Source organism: Dipodomys ordii, unplaced genomic scaffold (genome assembly GCF_000151885.1).
Source record: "Dipodomys ordii isolate 6190 unplaced genomic scaffold, Dord_2.0 Scaffold214, whole genome shotgun sequence".
Lineage (NCBI taxonomy): Eukaryota > Metazoa > Chordata > Mammalia > Rodentia > Heteromyidae > Dipodomys > Dipodomys ordii.
This window is the reverse complement of record NW_012267430.1, coordinates 1,352,775-1,369,818: the sequence shown is the minus strand read 5'-3', so window position 1 is coordinate 1,369,818 and position 17,044 is coordinate 1,352,775. Positions and strand designations below refer to the sequence as shown.

General features: G+C 41.7%; 1 protein-coding gene across 1 annotated transcript in view; it reads right to left on the bottom strand.

The window, feature by feature from the left end:
* Positions 1–17,044, bottom strand: part of Reep1 (receptor accessory protein 1) — a 55,873-nt gene that overhangs the window by 26,219 nt on the left and 12,610 nt on the right. Inside the window, exons 3-5 of the mRNA XM_013035510.1 lie at positions 16,189–16,265; positions 7,105–7,225; positions 198–311 (exon numbers count right to left, since the gene is read on the bottom strand). Of these exons, the coding sequence (XP_012890964.1) occupies positions 198–311; positions 7,105–7,225; positions 16,189–16,265 (312 nt within the window). The remainder of the gene's footprint in view (positions 1–197; positions 312–7,104; positions 7,226–16,188; positions 16,266–17,044) is intronic.

Sequence of the window (17,044 nt, the reverse complement as noted above, 5' to 3'; positions counted from 1 at the left end):
TGTGTGTGTGTGTGTGTGTGTGTGTGTGTGTGTGATAGAGAGAGAGAGAGAGAGAGAGAGAGACAAAGACAGAGACAGAGAGGAACACTGAATGGTCCCTCAGCTTGTCCTGTGTGAGTGGCAGGTGTGGCAGGTAGGGAGGATTGGAAGGATTGAGATACCTGCCAGTCATGGTGATCAAGAGTCTGACACAATACCTTGGAAGCAGCCATCACAGCCGCTGTGGCCGCCACGTTCAAGCCTCGCTTCCCGAAGTGCACAAGGGCATCATAACTTCGATCTTTTGCTTGGACCAGGCAATCATCAATTTCCTGTCAAAGGAAACAGGGCACACTGAGTTGGCATGTTCAAATGTGTTCTTTTCTTTCTACTGAGTGCTGGGCCTGCCAGCCTGCCTGATCACTGATTCTCACTGGCCTGAAACATAGACAACCGGAATACATGCATGTAAACAGGAGGGTAGAGACAGACAGACAAGATGCAGGTAAGTGCAAAAGAGAATTTTTTTTTTTAAATTACAACTTACTCGCCAACAACGCCCTAGAATTTTTTTTCTTTTTTTATTGTGAAAATACTGTACAGAGGGGTTACAATTACATGGGCAAGATAATGAGTACATTTCTTTTTTTTCATTGTAAAGATACTATACAGAGGGTTACAGTTACATGAGTGACGTAATGAGTACACTTCCTCTTGAACATTGTTACCCCCTCCATTGTTTTCCCCCTACCATCCCCTCCCCCCTCCCTTCCCCGAGGTTCTTTTTTTTTTTATTGTGATTAAGTGATTACATAATTTCCGGAATTTCACAGTATTGTGGAATAATGATGCTCATTTAAAGTCACAAGTTCATTCTAACTTTCCTGGAGCAAATTGTCTATCACAGTCTGTAATATATAACAGTGTTCACATGTTATACACCATACATGTGATCAGCAGCGTGGGGATATTTAGTAGTGGTTCAACCAGATGAGTGGGAGTTCTTTGTTTCTTAAGTCCTGTTAGTTTTGTTGTATCACCTAACATTTTTAGATTTAGCATCCACTTATCAGGGAGACCATGTACCATTTGTCTCTTCGTTCTTGGCTTACCTCACTCAACATGATTCCTTCTAGCTCCATCCATTTCCCTGCAAATGCCATTATTTTGTCATTTGCCCTAGAATTCTTTATAAAGTTTCTCTAACTTCCAGGGATATGACAATCCTGCCATTCTATGCCCAGTGGCAGTGGGCACAGACTCTGGACATAAACATTGAAAGAACCTAGCATGAGAAAATGCCAAAAATCCAGCTCCTAACTGCAGACATGCCACTTACTGGCTATAAGGCCTTGGCTTACTTTATATTTGGTGTATATTTTTATTCTTTTGTTTGAGACAATGTCTTACTACATAGTTCAGTCTGTCTTGAATTCAGATCCTTCTGCCTCTGATTCCCCAAGGTGGTTTCATCCTTAGGTACTAGCTCCATACCTAGCCTCTGAACATGTTTTTATTGTTGTTGTGTTTTAATTTTTTAAAATTTATTAGCATCAATTAGCTGTATGGGAGTTTTGTTTAGACATGTTTATATATGGATACAAAGTACTTTGATCACACTCACCTCCTCTATTATTCTTCCTCCTCTCCTCTCCCCTTCCCAAACCTATCTAAGCAAGCTTCACTATCTGATTTTCACACATATACAAAGTATTTTGACTATATTCATCCTCATCCACCTTCTCCATTTGCCTTCCCTTGTCCTGTTGGTATCCACATCCAAGATAATACATGTTTCACCTCCCTAATATTCTGTGTGTGTGTGTGTGTGTGTGTGTGTGTGTTTGTGCGTGTGCACATGTGCATGCACCAGTCCTATACCTTGAACTCAGGGCCTGGGCACTGTCCCTGAGATTAGTTTGCTCAAGGCTAGCATTCTATCACTTGAGCTGCAGCTCTATTTCCAGATTTTTGATAGTTTATTGGAGATAAGAATCTCACAGGTTTTCTTTCCTAAGCTGGTTTCTAACCACAATCCTCAGATCTCAGCCTCCTGAGTACGTAGAATTAAAGGCATGAGTCACTGGCTCCTAATATTTGTTTCTGTTGTAGTCTCTACACAATTTTGTCTTCTGAAAAGTAAGGAGAATGAGCCAGACACGAGTGGCTTTAATTAACCAGCAAAAATCCAGAAGTGAAGGAGTGGCTTAAGTGGAAGAATACTAATCTTGAATGGAAAAAAAAAGCCAAATGAGAGCACAAGGCCTTGAGTTGGCATGGTCAAATAAGTCTCTGTTCTCTTTGCTTTCTCCTGAGTGCTGGACCTGCCAGCTTGCCTGATCAATGATTTTCTATACTGGCCTCCAGTATAGACACACACACACACACACACACACACACACACACATACACACACACGAGAAGAGAACAAAACAGAAGAGAGGAGAACAGAAGAGAAGAGACCAGAAAAGAAGAGAACAGAAGAGAAGAGAACAGAAGAGAAGAACAATGAAACCTAAGCCTAACAGCTGTTTTCTGTCAGGGACAGCCAGAGTTACCTTCCTTGCCTTCAAGGAGTGGGGACCCTTGCAGTTCTAAAATTTTGTTATTCTATAGTCATGAAAGTCTAAAACCAAATATTGGCCAGGTGCTAGTGGCTCATTTCTGTAATCCTAGCTATTCAGGAGGCTAATAGCTGAGGATTCACAGTTCAAAGCCAGCCTGGGGAGGAAGATCTGTGAGACCCTTATCACCAATTAATGACCAATAAGCCAGAAGTGAAGCTGCGGCTCAAATGATAGTCTTAAGCAAAATAGCTTAAAGACAGTGACTAGGCCTGGGTTCAAGCTCCAAAAATCAAAAACAAAAATACTGTCCCATGTATCTATCAATGGGAAGAACCAGATATAGAAATAAATGGTTGTTATTTTGTTGATAGATATAGATGTTGGGATGCAAAGAGAAATTAAAGTCATCTGGGCTCATAAAGCATATATAAGTGAAGTGGAAAACAGAATTGAGGTCTCTTTCTTGGACCAAAGCCAAGTATAATATCAGTTTGATTCAAATTCGGATCAACTCTGGTTTATGCTGTTCATCTATTTGTTTTGAGTTGTTTTGTCAGTATTATTGTTTTAAGAAAGGCTATTTTATAGCTCCAGCATCTATTTGTTTTGAGTTGTTTTGTGAGTATCATTGTTTTAAGAAAGGCCATTTTATAGCTCCAACACTTCAGTAAGACAATGACCTGAGACCTCAGGCTCATTTGAAGTTCAGCACATCAGTGTTTTCTTTGCTTTGAGGAGTGTAGGAGGGCTTAGCAGCCCTCCTGGATTCCCTGTGCACAGCCTTCCCAGGAGGTCGCAGCAGCAAGCCTTCTAACTGTGATATGACCAACTAGGCCAGTGTTTCTTGGCAGCTCTTAAGAGGCAGTTACCTCCCCTTCAATGGAAATGACATTGACAGATTGAGGGGGGGCAGTATTTGGGGAAATTATGGGAGAGTAAGATGGTGGCCAGATCAAAAATCCTTCAGAGACAAAGGAAGAGCTATGGTCCTGATTCCTAAAAGGATTTTCAGAAATGTCTACAACAGCCTGCTTATCCAACTGCTGTGTTCCCCAAATTCTTCCCCTAGGAGAAATCCAGAGAATTTATCTTGCAGAACTACAGAAATAAATATCAACAGGAGCCACCTATAAAGCATCCTATTTCATTTGAAAAAAATTTTACTACACAATCAGATTTAGAAAGCAATATAACTAATGATTTATATGATGTTGGACTCTTTTAATCCATTAATCCCACTCTTATTTATTCTTAGATAAAGGAAGAAATTAAACTCTATATGAGGTGGTGTTTACTGCAGAATTTTCTACAGGAAGAAAACAATCTAAGTATCTAGCAGGAAGGAAAGAGCTCTATCACCATGAGTTATTATGAAGAGTACCAAGATATGGATTATGTGCAAACATGCTTAAGATCTCAGAATGCAAATTATCTTTGTTGTGTGTGTGGAGGGGGGGGTTGCTGGTACTGGGGCTTGGACTCAGGGCCACATGCTCTTGTTTAGCTTTTTCACTGAAGCTGGCACTCTACCATTTGAACATAGCTCCACCCCTAGCGTTTTGCTATTTAATTGGAGGTAAGAGTTTCTCAGATATGTCTGCTGGAGCTGATTTCATGCCTCAATCTTCAGATCTCAAACTCCTGAATAGCTAGGATTGTAGGCAGGAGACATTAGTGCCTAGAATTGTTAGGGTGTTTTTTTTTTGTTGTTGTTGTTTATTTGTTTTTGAGATGGAGTCTCACTATGTTTCCTAGACTGGCTTTCAACTAATGCCTCAAGCCTACCACAGCTTCACAGATAGCTCAGCCTACACAGGTATCACCATGTCTGGCATATGTTAAGTTTTAAAACTATTTTTAAGTCTGAGTAAAATTGTACACTGTCTATGTATACAGTCTATGCACACAGTTATCTGCAAAAAGAACAGAGGCTATGCACGATAAGAGGAAGTTTAATTTGGAGAGTTAAATTATTGTTTTTTTTTGGGTCCGGTCATGGGGCCTGAACTCTGGGCCTGGGTGCTGTCCCTCAGCTCTTCAGCTCAAGGCTAGCACTTTACCACTTGAGTCACAGTGCCACTTCCTACTTTTTTCTTTTTGCTTATGTGGTGCTGAGGAATCGAACCCAGGGCCTCAGGCATGCAAGGCAAGCACTCTACCACTGAGCCACCTTCCCAGCCCTGGAGAGTTAAATTATGAGTGAAATTGTCTTTCTTTTAATTTATTGTAATGCCTTACAACCAATAATAACAATATATTTTATAAAATTTCATCACTGCTTTTAGATATGTACAAAAATACACTTTAAAAAGGAGAAGACGTTCATGATTATCTATCTACTCAGCTACTAAGACAGGGGTCATAGCTCGGTGGTAGAGTACTTGCCTAAGTACTTATATGAGATCCTGGGACTTGATCTCCAACATCATTCCACCCTCTCAAAAAAGAATGCTATTGATTTTACATGTTGATTTGTGTCCTGTCACTTCACTACATTGATCAGTGCTTATAGATGAATAGTGAAGTCCAATTTTTTCTCTATGTAGAATCTTAACAGGTAATTTGATTTCCTTTCATGTAATTCATATGCCTCACTTATTTATCTTGCCTAACTGCTCTGGCCATGACTTCCAGTACTAAGTTGAGTAAGAGTGATGAATGAGCTAATAAGAATGGTGAGTGAATAAGACATCTTTGACTTATTCCAGATGGTAGAAGAAAAGCTTTCAGTTTTTCCCCACTGAGTATGTTTTTTTCTATGTCTAATATGTTGAAAGTTTTTATCATGAAGGAATGTTGAAATTTATCAAATGCTTTTTCCTACATGTACTGAGATAAGCATTTTATTTTTGTACTTTATTGTTGTATTATCCATAAAAGCTAAAATATTGAATCAACTTCAATTGCCCATCAATAGATGAGTAAATAAACTGTACACTCAATGGAATGTTACATGCCATAAAAAGATTGGTATCCTATTGGCTGGGAAGGTGGCTCAGTAGTAGAGTGTTTGCCTTGCATGCCTGAGGCCCTGGGTTTGATTCCTCAGCACCACATAAGCAAAAAGAAAACAGCTGGAAGTGGTGCTGTGGTTCAAGTGGTAGAGTGCTAGCCTTGAGCTGAAGAGCTGAGGGACAGTGCATGCTAAAAATGCCAATCTAACCATAGATTAGAATCTGAGAAGGGATTGAGGGAGGGACAGAACTCAATAGTTGGTGCCCAAATGCAGTCAGATAGAAGTAATATTTCTGTATTTCTAAAGCATATAAGAGTAACTACAGGCCACAATAGTGTACATATTTTATGAATAGAAGAAAGGAATTTGAAGGCCCCAAACACAAAGTAATAATAAGGAGATGGAAATATTAATTATTCTGACTTAATTAGTATAATTCTACATATGTACTGAATTATTACACTGTAGATTTTATAAGTATTCACAATTATTATGTTAATAAAAAACTAAAAAAAATTCCAGGTATGATAACACATGCCTGTAATCCCACCTACTCAAGAGTCAGAGGTTGGAGGACGGTAGTCCAAAGCTGTCCTAGGCAAAATTATTAAGAACCTCTATCTGAAAAACATAAACTAAAAAAAGGACTGTGGATGTGGATTGAGTGGTAGAATGCTTGCCTAACAAGTGCAAAGCCCTGAGTTCAATTCCCAGTTCTGAAAATACAACAACTGATCAAAAAATATATGTGTGTGTATGTGTGTGCACACATGTAAGGAGATAGATGTGTTAGGTATCTTGATTTGATCATTATAAATTATAGAAATGTATTGAATTATCATGTTTCCAAATATATAATTATGATAATGAAAATATTTTTTAAGCTTAAAGAAGGGTCCGAGAAGATGGCTCAGTGGTAGAGTAGTTCCCTTGCATGCATGAGGCCCTGGGTTCGATTCCTCAGCACCACATAAGCAGAAAAAGTAGGAAGTGGCACTGTGGCTCAAGTGGTAGAGTGCTAGCCTTGAGCTGAAGGGCTGATTGACAGTGCCCAGGCCCAGAGATCAGGCCCCACGACCAACAAAATTTTAAAAATTAAAAAATTTTTTTTAACAGTTTAAAAAAAGCTTAAGGAAGTGGATCTCTGGCTCAAGTGGTAGAGTACCAGACTTGAGCAAAACAAGCTAAGGGACAGTGCCCAGGCCCTAAGTTCAAGCCTGAGTACTGGCACATACACACACACACATAAAAAAGCATACTAGTACCTATATCCATAAAATACCATTCTTTAAAAAAAAAAGCTCCATCAGCATGGATTGGACAGATATACAGAAAAGAACCCAAAATATAGGGATGGTTGGTAGCAGAGACTTAGGCAGTCCCAAAGGACTACTCAGGATCTAATATAAAAACTCATCCCACAAGCCCTAATCTTGTAACCTAGGGCTGAGACTCTTATAGTTGTCCAAGCAGTGGAAGCATAGCTGTAGGGAATTAGGAACCAAGCAGGGATCTCCTGTAATATATAACCTGCTTTTTTATTTACCACTTTTATCTGCTTTTCTTATTTACCACTTACTGAAGTACAGTAGTATATCTTACCTTTTCTTTTGAAGACAGCGTGGGATGTACAAACTTCCTGTACAGGAGGCTGGACCCTTTTGTATAGGGAGACAGCAGCCAGGCTACAAATGCTATTTTTAGTTCATAATAGAATGGAAACCTGGAGAGATTAAAAAAAAAAGAACACATGCTGTTAGGTCTCAGAAGCACTGCTCCAGACTATGAAGAATGAGACCCAGTTTGGTGTAAATACTTTTTCTACCTGCACATGGCTGTAAGGGTCCCATATTCCTCATCTTCTACCTGTGGAAGGCATGTGTGCAAACATATGAATACTCAGCACTACCAGTGTCTCTCTCTGAGAGCCAGTTCCAGTTTTTCTTTTTCCCAAGTGAACCAGGAACACCCATTTTCATTTAAAATTTCCCCGTGGCCCTATCTGGCAGCCTCTGGTGCTTTCTCTGTGGATACACAGGTTGGCATGTGGCTCCAGCTGCAACTGAGAAGAATAGACCCATGTCTGTGCACTCAGTTGTCAACTTTAGTCACAGCCAAGGCATGGACACCAAGGGAATGACATTAGGGTGGAGCTCACAGTCTTCAAACTGAAAGTAAAAGTCTTTCCTTTTATTTTTTAGTATATTTTTTTGTTGTAAAGATAATGTACAGAGGGGTTACAGTTACATGAGTAAGGTAATGAGTACATTTCCTATTCAGCATTGTTACCTTCTTCTTTGTTTTTCCCCTATCATCACTTCCCTCCCCAAAGCCTTTCCCTGGAATGGAGGCAAACCCAACCTTTGCCAGAGAAGAAAATACAAATACTACTCACCCCAACCACTCAGTCATACTAGGCCTAAACTCAGGGCCTGGGCACTGCCCCTTAGCTTTTTTGCTCAAGGCTGGTGATCTACCAACCCAGCCTCAGCTCCACTTCTGGCATGTTGCTGGTTAATTGGAGGTGTTGCTCAGATTTATCTGCCCAGGCTGACTTCAAACCTCAATCCTCAGATCTCAGCCTCTGAGTACTTAGGATCACAGGCGTGAGCCACTGGCACCTGGAGACATCCTGACATTTTTGGTGTCAAAAGAAAGAAAAGCTTAGGGGTATAGGCAACATACAAGTCTGGTGTCTAAAGACCTGCATACCTTTGAGCCTATTCTTTCATTCACCCCCACCCAGAACCTACATATGTCTCACTCAGGGAGACAATAGTGAGCAAAGATCTGATTCCCTGACTTCTTGAAGACTGCAAAAACAGACAAAATTCTGGTATCCTTGGAAGTAAGAGTACAGTCAGGGAAATAGAGATGGATAAAATAATCACAAATGACACTGAATAGTAATCTGAGAAATGTTATGGTGAAATTTAGCTAGCCAACACGGTATCTTGGAGTACAGTAGCGGAAGTTAGGTCCGTCAATGAGTTCAGTTCTATAGGCACACAGATTAGCAAGCAGACTTGGTCTAGATTTCAGGCATGCTTACCAGCTCAGACAGCTGTCTGCTTGGGATAACCTGTGCAGGTATAACACTCATGACTTTGTAAAAATTTTTGTATTTGGATGGTTTGACATCTTGTTCCATACTGCCCCTAACATAGTGAACAAGTTCCTAAAGAGCAAAGACAATACCTGGAAACACACCTTTCCTATCTCAATCAATCAATCCAAAGCCCATATTCCGGCCACATCCTCTGCTTGGATCTCCTGCTTTAATTCTCAAGCCACCTGCACCAGTCACACGAAGATCAGAGATATCCCTTGTTTCCCAGAACACTTTGAAATTCTTGTAACTAGCTAACGCCAAGCCTGCTTACCCTGACTCACCCATTCCTTCCTGTGGAAACTGAAATAAAGCTCCTCTGTTTCCTGTACCTTTTCCTCCCTCTGCCTCCTGACCTACTTGGGTGCCTCCCTGTGTGGCCCTGAATGGTGGTGGACCAGGTTTCCTGTTTCTAGGAATCTGTGAGTATAACTAACTTTTTCTTCCTGTCTTTGTTAGGTCAGCATCTCTCATTGCACCTGCTTAAAGCAAATCCAAGCTATCCCTAAAACATGGTATTACAAAGGAGAAGGTTATGTGTGCTAGACTGAGGGATGAGAAAATAAATCATCACCACGTATCCTTCTGGGATGAGTTATTTTATTTTATTTTTCTTGTAAGTCATGGGGCTTGAATTCAGAGCCTGATGTCCCTGAGCTCTTTTGTTCAAGGCTAGTTAGTGCTCTACCAATTTGAGCCACAGCACCACTCGGAGTTTTCTGGTGGTTAACTGGAGATAAGTCTTACGGATTTTCCTGCTCTGGCTGGTTTATAACCACCATCCTCTGATCTCAACCTCCTGAGTAAGCTAGGATGGCAGCCATGAGGCACTGGCGTCTGGCTAAAAACAAAATTTTAACAAGTCATTTCAGGACCCTCTCTCTCTTCCAAATCACAGTTCTACTCATTTCTTTACACATCCAGCTCTTAGGCATTTCTGCTTTCTACCTCTACAGGCTCTTTTTTTAGTTTTCACTCCGCAACTAGGGGATGCATTTTCACTGCAGATTGTTTAAGCAGTTCATAGCCAGACAAAAGAAGGGTTGAAAGAACAGAGGTATAATTCTCCCACAATGTAATACTTTGGTGATTAATAATGGAGGAACTTTTGTTTTGAAAACAAGAATTTGCCATCCCTGAGGGGGAAAAAAAACAAATGAATCTGGCAAGCTCAGGCACCAACACAAGATACACAGACAATCCCAAGGGCAGCTGCCGCACTGCAGTTGTTTTTTTATTATTATTATGAAAAGATGTATTTTTAAAATATAGGTCATGCATGCACATTGTTAAAAAAATCTCAGAGTACAAAAGAGTATTAAGAAAGCATTGCTGATCTACTCCTGACTGCTAGTCCCTTTCCTAAAAGCAGAAGTATTATCAGTGCCCTTTCAGAGTTAAGCAGGGGTTAGATACGTGACTTCCATAATTGTCCTCCATACACACAACAGCATTCTATGCATCCCTTTCGGTACCTAGCTTCCCATAACATCCACAGAAACCACAATATACTTTTGGGACAGCTGCTTTAGTCTTATCAATGGCTGCATATGAATGCTACAGCATCTTGCAGGGCCCCATCAGCAGACATTCACAGGATGATAATCATTGGCTATAAACCTTTTCATGTATGCTTCTTTACATACCCATGCACATGCATCTACAGCACAAAGGCCCAGGAGTGGGATTTCTTTTTTTAATATATATTTTTATTGTAAAGATACTGTATAGAGAGAGGGGTTACAGTTACATGAATAAGGTAATGAGTGCATTTCCTATCAAGCATTGTTACCCCCTCCTTTGTTTTCCCCCTACCATCCCTTCCCTCCCTACCTGCCCAACTCCTCCCTTCCCCCCCAACCCCGAAGTTGTAAAGTTCATTTTCAACATAGTGTCAAGAGTGGGATTTCTGTGTGCACTTTATAGATAGATAAAGCACCTCTTTGCAAACCTGAATAGGAGCACCTGACCTACCACAGCCACACTGCCAGTGTCTGGCCAGTCGTAACAGCCTCTTGTCCTAGATTATAAGATTAGGGCTTGTGCGATGTGTTTCCATATTAGATACTAGTGGTCCTTTGGGACTACCCAGGCCCCCTTTATTCTCTCTTATAAACCATCCTTGTTCTTTGGGTTCTTTTCTGTATATCTATCCCTGCCATGTTGATGGAGATCTTTTAAAAGCATTTTCCCTCCCAAGGGCTGATCATTTTATAGATATGGGTAGTAGTTAGTATGTCTCTTTATTTATTGTGTGTGTGTGTGTGTGTGTGTGTGTGTGTGTGTGTGTGTGTATTGGGGCTTGAACTCAGAGCTTGGTTGCTATCTCAGCTTTTTTGCTTAAAGTTGGCACTCTACTACTTGAGCCACAGCTCCATTTTCTTAAACTTTTTAAAAAATCCAATATCAGAGTTTGAAACCAGGGCCCTGAGCTCTTACTTGGATTTCTTGTTCATGGATAATGCTCTACCATCTGAGCCACATCTCCAGTCTAGAATTTTGCTAGTTAATTGCAGATGGAGTCTCACCGACTTTTTTGTCCTGCTGAATATGACTCAAGATTCTCCAGATCTCAGCATCCTTAAGAAGCTAGGATTCTAGGTGGATTACCAGTACCTGGCTTTGAGGAAACTTTTCAAAACCTTACCACCTCTTAGCTTCTAGGTTCACTTTCTCGGACTTTGTCTTCTCACACCAACAGAGCATCTTCATTACAAGTTTAGAGAATAGGTTTTGTTTGGAAGGGCCAACATGGCTTCCCAATGGTATTTTCTCTCAGATAACTCTAGACCTGAATAACACTACTCTGTGGTACTGTTAACCCTGGGTGATAAAGCTTTCAATGAAGTATTTGGGGGTGAAATAAATCAATTTTTGACAGAAGAATCTCAACAAAGTGGGTTTGTTACTTGAATGAAAAGATACCCTAACTCTCCAGAGCATGAAAAAGAAAAAAAGGAAGTCATTAGAGTCTGATAATTCCCAGCCCTCCCAGGGAAGACTTTGGTTAAAAGTAGCCTCCTTTGAGATAGTCAGGAACCACCTAGGAATGAAGGACAAATGTACTTTCTGGGTCTTGATCCATAATTCACTACCCATTAAGAGACATGGCATAACTGGGCACAGAGGCATACACCTATAATCCCAGCACTGGGTTTATGGCAGGGAGGGAAGAGGAAGATCAATAGTTCAAGGCCAGCCTGAGTTACAAGGGGAGTTCTAGGCTAGCCTATGAGACACTTGTCTCAAAAAAATAATTTGCCGGGAGCTGGTGGCTTATGCCTGTAATCCTAGCTACTCACAAGGCTGAGATCTGAGGATCGTGGGTTCAAAGCCAGCCTAGACAGGAAAGTCTGTTAGGCTCTTATCTCCAATAAGCCACCAGAAAACTGGAAGTGGCGCTGTGACACAAGTGGTAGAGTGCTTGCCTTGAGTTGAAGAGTTCAGGGACAGTGCCCAGGCCCAGCCTCATGACCAACCAACAAACAAACAAAAAAAGAAAACAATAGTTTTTGTGTTTTTATTTTTTTTATTTTTGGGTCCAGTTGTGGAGCCTGAACTCTGGGCCTAGGTGCTATCCCTCAGCTCTTCAGCTCAAGGCTAGCACTCTACTGCTTGAGCCACAGCGCCACTTTCGGCTTTTTTCTTTTTGCTTATGTGGTGCTGAGGAATCAAACTCAGGGCCTCAGGCATGCAAGGCAAGTGCTCTACCACTGTGCCACCTTCCCAGCCCGAAAACAATAGTTTTAAAAGGGCTGGGAATGTATCTTAGTGGTAGGGTGCTTGCCTAGCATGCATAAAGCTCTTGGTTCAATTCCTCACTAAAAACAGAAAAAGCGGGAAGTAGGGCTGTGGCTCAAGTGGTAGAGTGCTAGCATTGAGCAAAAGAAGCTCAGAGACAGTGCCTGGGCCCTGAATTCAAGCCCTAGGACTGGCAAAATAATAATAATAATAATTTAAAAATTAAAAGGTATGGAGTAAGGGAGGAGGTGACAATATCAAAAAGAAATATACTCTGACTTACATAACTATAACCCCTCTGTACATCACCTTTTTAGTACCAAAGGAAAAATTAAAGAAAAGACATAAGGAACATGAAAAAGCAAAATAAATAACTGTGGTATATGTTCTTCCCTATCCTTTCAGTCTCCAGATCTTATAAGCCTCAAAACTCAGTTAACACTAATAAAGTCAGCATAATTATTAAACCTGTTACTCGCTAAAAGCAAAACTATACATGTTTTCTTCCACTTTTCCCATGTGTTCTAGCTGCTACAGCAACCCATCCTTATCACAAAGCCAGGATGTTAAAGCAGGATGGGGAGGAATCCAGCAGCTCCTAGGATAAGCTGATTCTCAGCTCCTCAAGGCCAGGATGTTTACAGAAGAAAAAAGTTTTTTTTGAGACCATGTCATGGCTAATGAGAAATGAACAGTTTATTTAATATTGTGGCCAGCACCTCAAGCCATTGAGCCTTCTCTCCTTAATGCAGCCTCTGTCTAGTGCTGGGCAGCTTCCTGCTGTCCCCATGTCTTTCTCATAAATGTTATGAAACAACAGTGTTAGTCTCAGGAACTCTTTCTTGTGGTTAGCAACATGCCAGTCGTGTTGGTTTTTTTTTTCCTTTTTTTTTGGGGGGGGGGTCCGGTCGTGGGGCCTGAACTCTGGGCCTGGGCGCTGCCCCTCAGCTCTTCAGCTCAAGGCTAGTGCTCTACCTCTTGAGCCACAGCGCCACTTCTGGCTGTTTTCTTTTTACTTATGTGGTGCTGGGGAATCGAACCCAGGGCCTTAGGCATGCAAGGCAAGTGCTCTACCACTGAGCCACCTTCCCAACCCTCGTGTTGCTTTTTTTGCTGGGTGAAAATACTGCCTAATGAGGACTGTCTTTCTCCTTTAAGTGTCACTCCTTGAATCTCATTTTAGTTCAGTTGGCCCAAGTGCCCTTACCCATGGCAGAATTTTAGTGTCATACCTAGTAAGTATTCAAAAATTGTTTTTGGATTCAATTTTATTTTTATCTGGGGATGCATAACAAGTTACTATACATCTAGCTCCTTAAAAGAACACAAAGTTATTATTCTACAGTTTTTTGGGTTTTTTTTGGTCAGTCATGGGGCCTGAACTCTGGGCTTGTGTGCTGTCCCTCAGCTCTTCAGCTCAAGGCAAGCGCTCTACCGCTTGAGACACACTGCCACTTCCAGTTTTTCTAGTGGTTTATTAGAGATCAGAGTCTCACAGACTTTTCTGCCCGGTCTGGCTTTGAACTGTAATCCTCAGATCTCAGCCTCCTGAGTAGCTAATATTACAGGCATGGGCCACTGGCGCCGGCTTATTCTACAGTTTTTGTAAGCTAAAAGTCTAGGTAGAGCTGGGCACTGGAGGCTCATGCCTGTAATTCAAGCTATTCAGGAGGCTGAGATCTGAGTACCTGTACAGTTCAAAGCCAGCCAGGGCAGGAGAGTCCATGAGATTCTTATCTCCAATTAACCACCAAAATGCCAGAAGTGAAGTTGTGGCTCAAATGGTAGAGTGGTAGCCATGAGCAAAAAAATCAAACTCAAGGACAGCACCAGACCCTGAGTTCACTACCCAGAACTGGAGCATGAGAACACATACAGACACACAGACACATAGACACAGACACAGACACACAGACACACAGACACACAGACGCAGACACAGACATACAGAGAGGGGGTAGGGAGAGAAAGAATTAAGGTCATTGACCCCCAAGAAGGTTCAGAGAAGTGCTGTTTAGTCCTGGTCCCAGGAGTAGGTCATGCTACAGGATCAGGGGAAGTTTACACTTGTCCTTTCTAGGTAAGAGGTTTTGTTTTGTTCTGACACAAGACTGACACTCTATTACTTGAGCCATATCTCTACTTTTGTGGGTAAGAACTCGTTCCCTTTTTCTTTGTATATGGCTTGAATTCAGGGCCTGAACTCTGTCTTCTAGCTTTTGCATTCAAAGCCATCACTGTGCCATTTGAATCACAGCTCCACTTTTGGCTTTTTTGATTGTTAATTAGAGATAAGAGTTTCATAGACTTCTGCCCAGGCTGGCTTCAAACTGTTACCCTCAGACTTCAGCCTTCTGAGTAACTAGCTGGACTGCAGATGTGAACCACTGGTGCCAGGCAAAACCTTTATCTTCTCCAAATGGCTATATCTTTATATTTTTTGAATAATACTTTATCACACCAAAGAAACTCATCTAGTAACAGTAAATGATGCAAAACCAACTCCAGAATCCCAACTTGTAGAAGGGACTCTGGGGCTTATTTATGCAAATCATTAGCTGATTATCAAGACCTTATTTTTATTTTTATTTGGTTGGTCATGGGGCTTGAACTCTAGGCTTGGGTGCTGTCCCTGCACTCTTCAGCTCAAGGCAAGCACTTGAGCGCTTGAGCCACAGTGTCACTTCCGGTTTTCTAGTGGTTTATTGGAGATAAATCTCACAGACTTTCCTGCCCAGGCTGGCTTTGAACTGTGATCCTCAGATCTCAGCCTCCTGAATAGCTAGGATTACAGGCACGAGTCACGGGCTGCTGGCTATCATGACCGTATATCAATAAACCTTTATTTATTTATTTATTTTCCTTCCTCTTTTTTGTTTTGGAGATATGAGTGTTTCTTTACCAACTCTATTCACTAAGGGGCTGAGGGGCCATGCTTGTCTTAGCTACCCTTTTAAACTCCTGTCTCTTGAATAGTAGCTCTACATGGTTAACCATAAATATTTACTTGAAAACTTTTTTTTGGTCAGTCTGGGACTTGAACTCAGGGCCTGGGCACTGTCCCTGAGCTTCTTTTGCTCAAGGCTAGCACTCTACCACTTGAGCCACAGCACTACTTCTGGATTTTTCTGTTTATGTGGTACTGAGGAATCAAACCCAGGGCTTCATGCATGCTAGACAAGCACTCTACCACTGAGCCACATTCCCAGACCCCCCCCCCCTTTTTTTTAATACTGGTCTTGGAGCTTGATCACAAGGCCTGGGTGCTGTCTCTGAGCTTTTGTGCTTAGGGCTAGTACGCTCTGCCATTTGAACCACAGCTCCAATTCTGGCTTCTTTGTTAGTTAATTGGAGATAAGTGTCTCTCAAGATTTACTTATTGATGCTGACTTCAAACCTTAATCTTCAGTAGCTAGGATTATAGGTATAAGCCACTGGCACCCAGCTTGAACAACTTTGTTTTTTGTTTTGGGGGGGGTCCGGTCATGGGGCCTGAACTCTGGGCCTGGGCACTGTCCCTCAGCTCTTCAGCTCAAGGCTAGTGCTCTACCACTTGAGCCACAGCGCTACTTCCGGCTTTTTGCTTTTTGCTTATGTGGTGCTGAGGAATCGAACCCAGGGCCTCAGGCATGCAAGGCAAGCGCTCTACCACTGAGCCAACTTCCCAGCCCTTGAACAACTTTTATAGGCCAACTTTTTTAATACGCTCCAATGAATACTTCTGGTCCCTGCTCTCTGATCTGAGGCAAGCTTCACAGTTTTAGCCCTTCCCCTTCTCTACCCTTGGGTGTGAGTGTATAAGACACACTTGGAGTGTCCAATCTTGGAGCACTTACCAGCAAAGGAAGATGTCTGTGAATGTCTCTGCAGTGGTGAACAGTGCAAATATAATCCAGTACATCATCCATTTGACCTGTTAAAAGAGAAAGCAGAGCTAGAAGAAATGGTCAAAGATAATCAATTGTCTAACATTAGGAGCAGCTCCAGGTGTATATACCGAGGCCAGGGTAGGCAGTGCCACCCGTATAGTAACTCCTTTCCCTCCTCTTCCCCAACTCATATCCAGTTGATACTCTGGGGCTGGAAGTAAATAGGCTGATCTTGACCAGAGTCAAGATCAGATTAGGTTCTTTAAATTGTGCATCCCCTTCTCCACCCCCCTGCCCCGCCCCACATAAACATACTCCTCAGGTAAGCTAGGGAGACTATAGACCACAAATGACCAGGAATCAACCGGTCATTTTGCAGGACTAACAAGTGGTGAGAAAGCACTAAAAGCCTGAATGAACGTCTGAGCCCAGTCTAGGATGGCCCAGGTAAATCCTGTCTTGTAGAAAAGGACCCAGGACTACTTGTAGGAATGGATCTTTCTTTAAATCTTTCCATACATCCTCCTTTGAATGTCACTGCCCCTCTCCCCTAATGAAGCCCTGGTACCTTTTCTCTTGAACTACTACAAAATTCTTCTAAGCAGGCGAGGGCCTGGCTCAAGTGGTAAAGTTACTGTCTAGCAAGTGTGAGGCACTAAGTTCAAAACAAATAGGCTTCCCTTGCCTTCTTACCAATTCATTTTAAAGCCATTCCCATTTTAATCTCACCAAAGTATGAGCTCTTAGAATTTAATATTCTTCCATTTAAAATCTTCTGTCCTGAAAAAAGGCTAATTTCTTCAGTTTCCTCAAACTCTGCTTC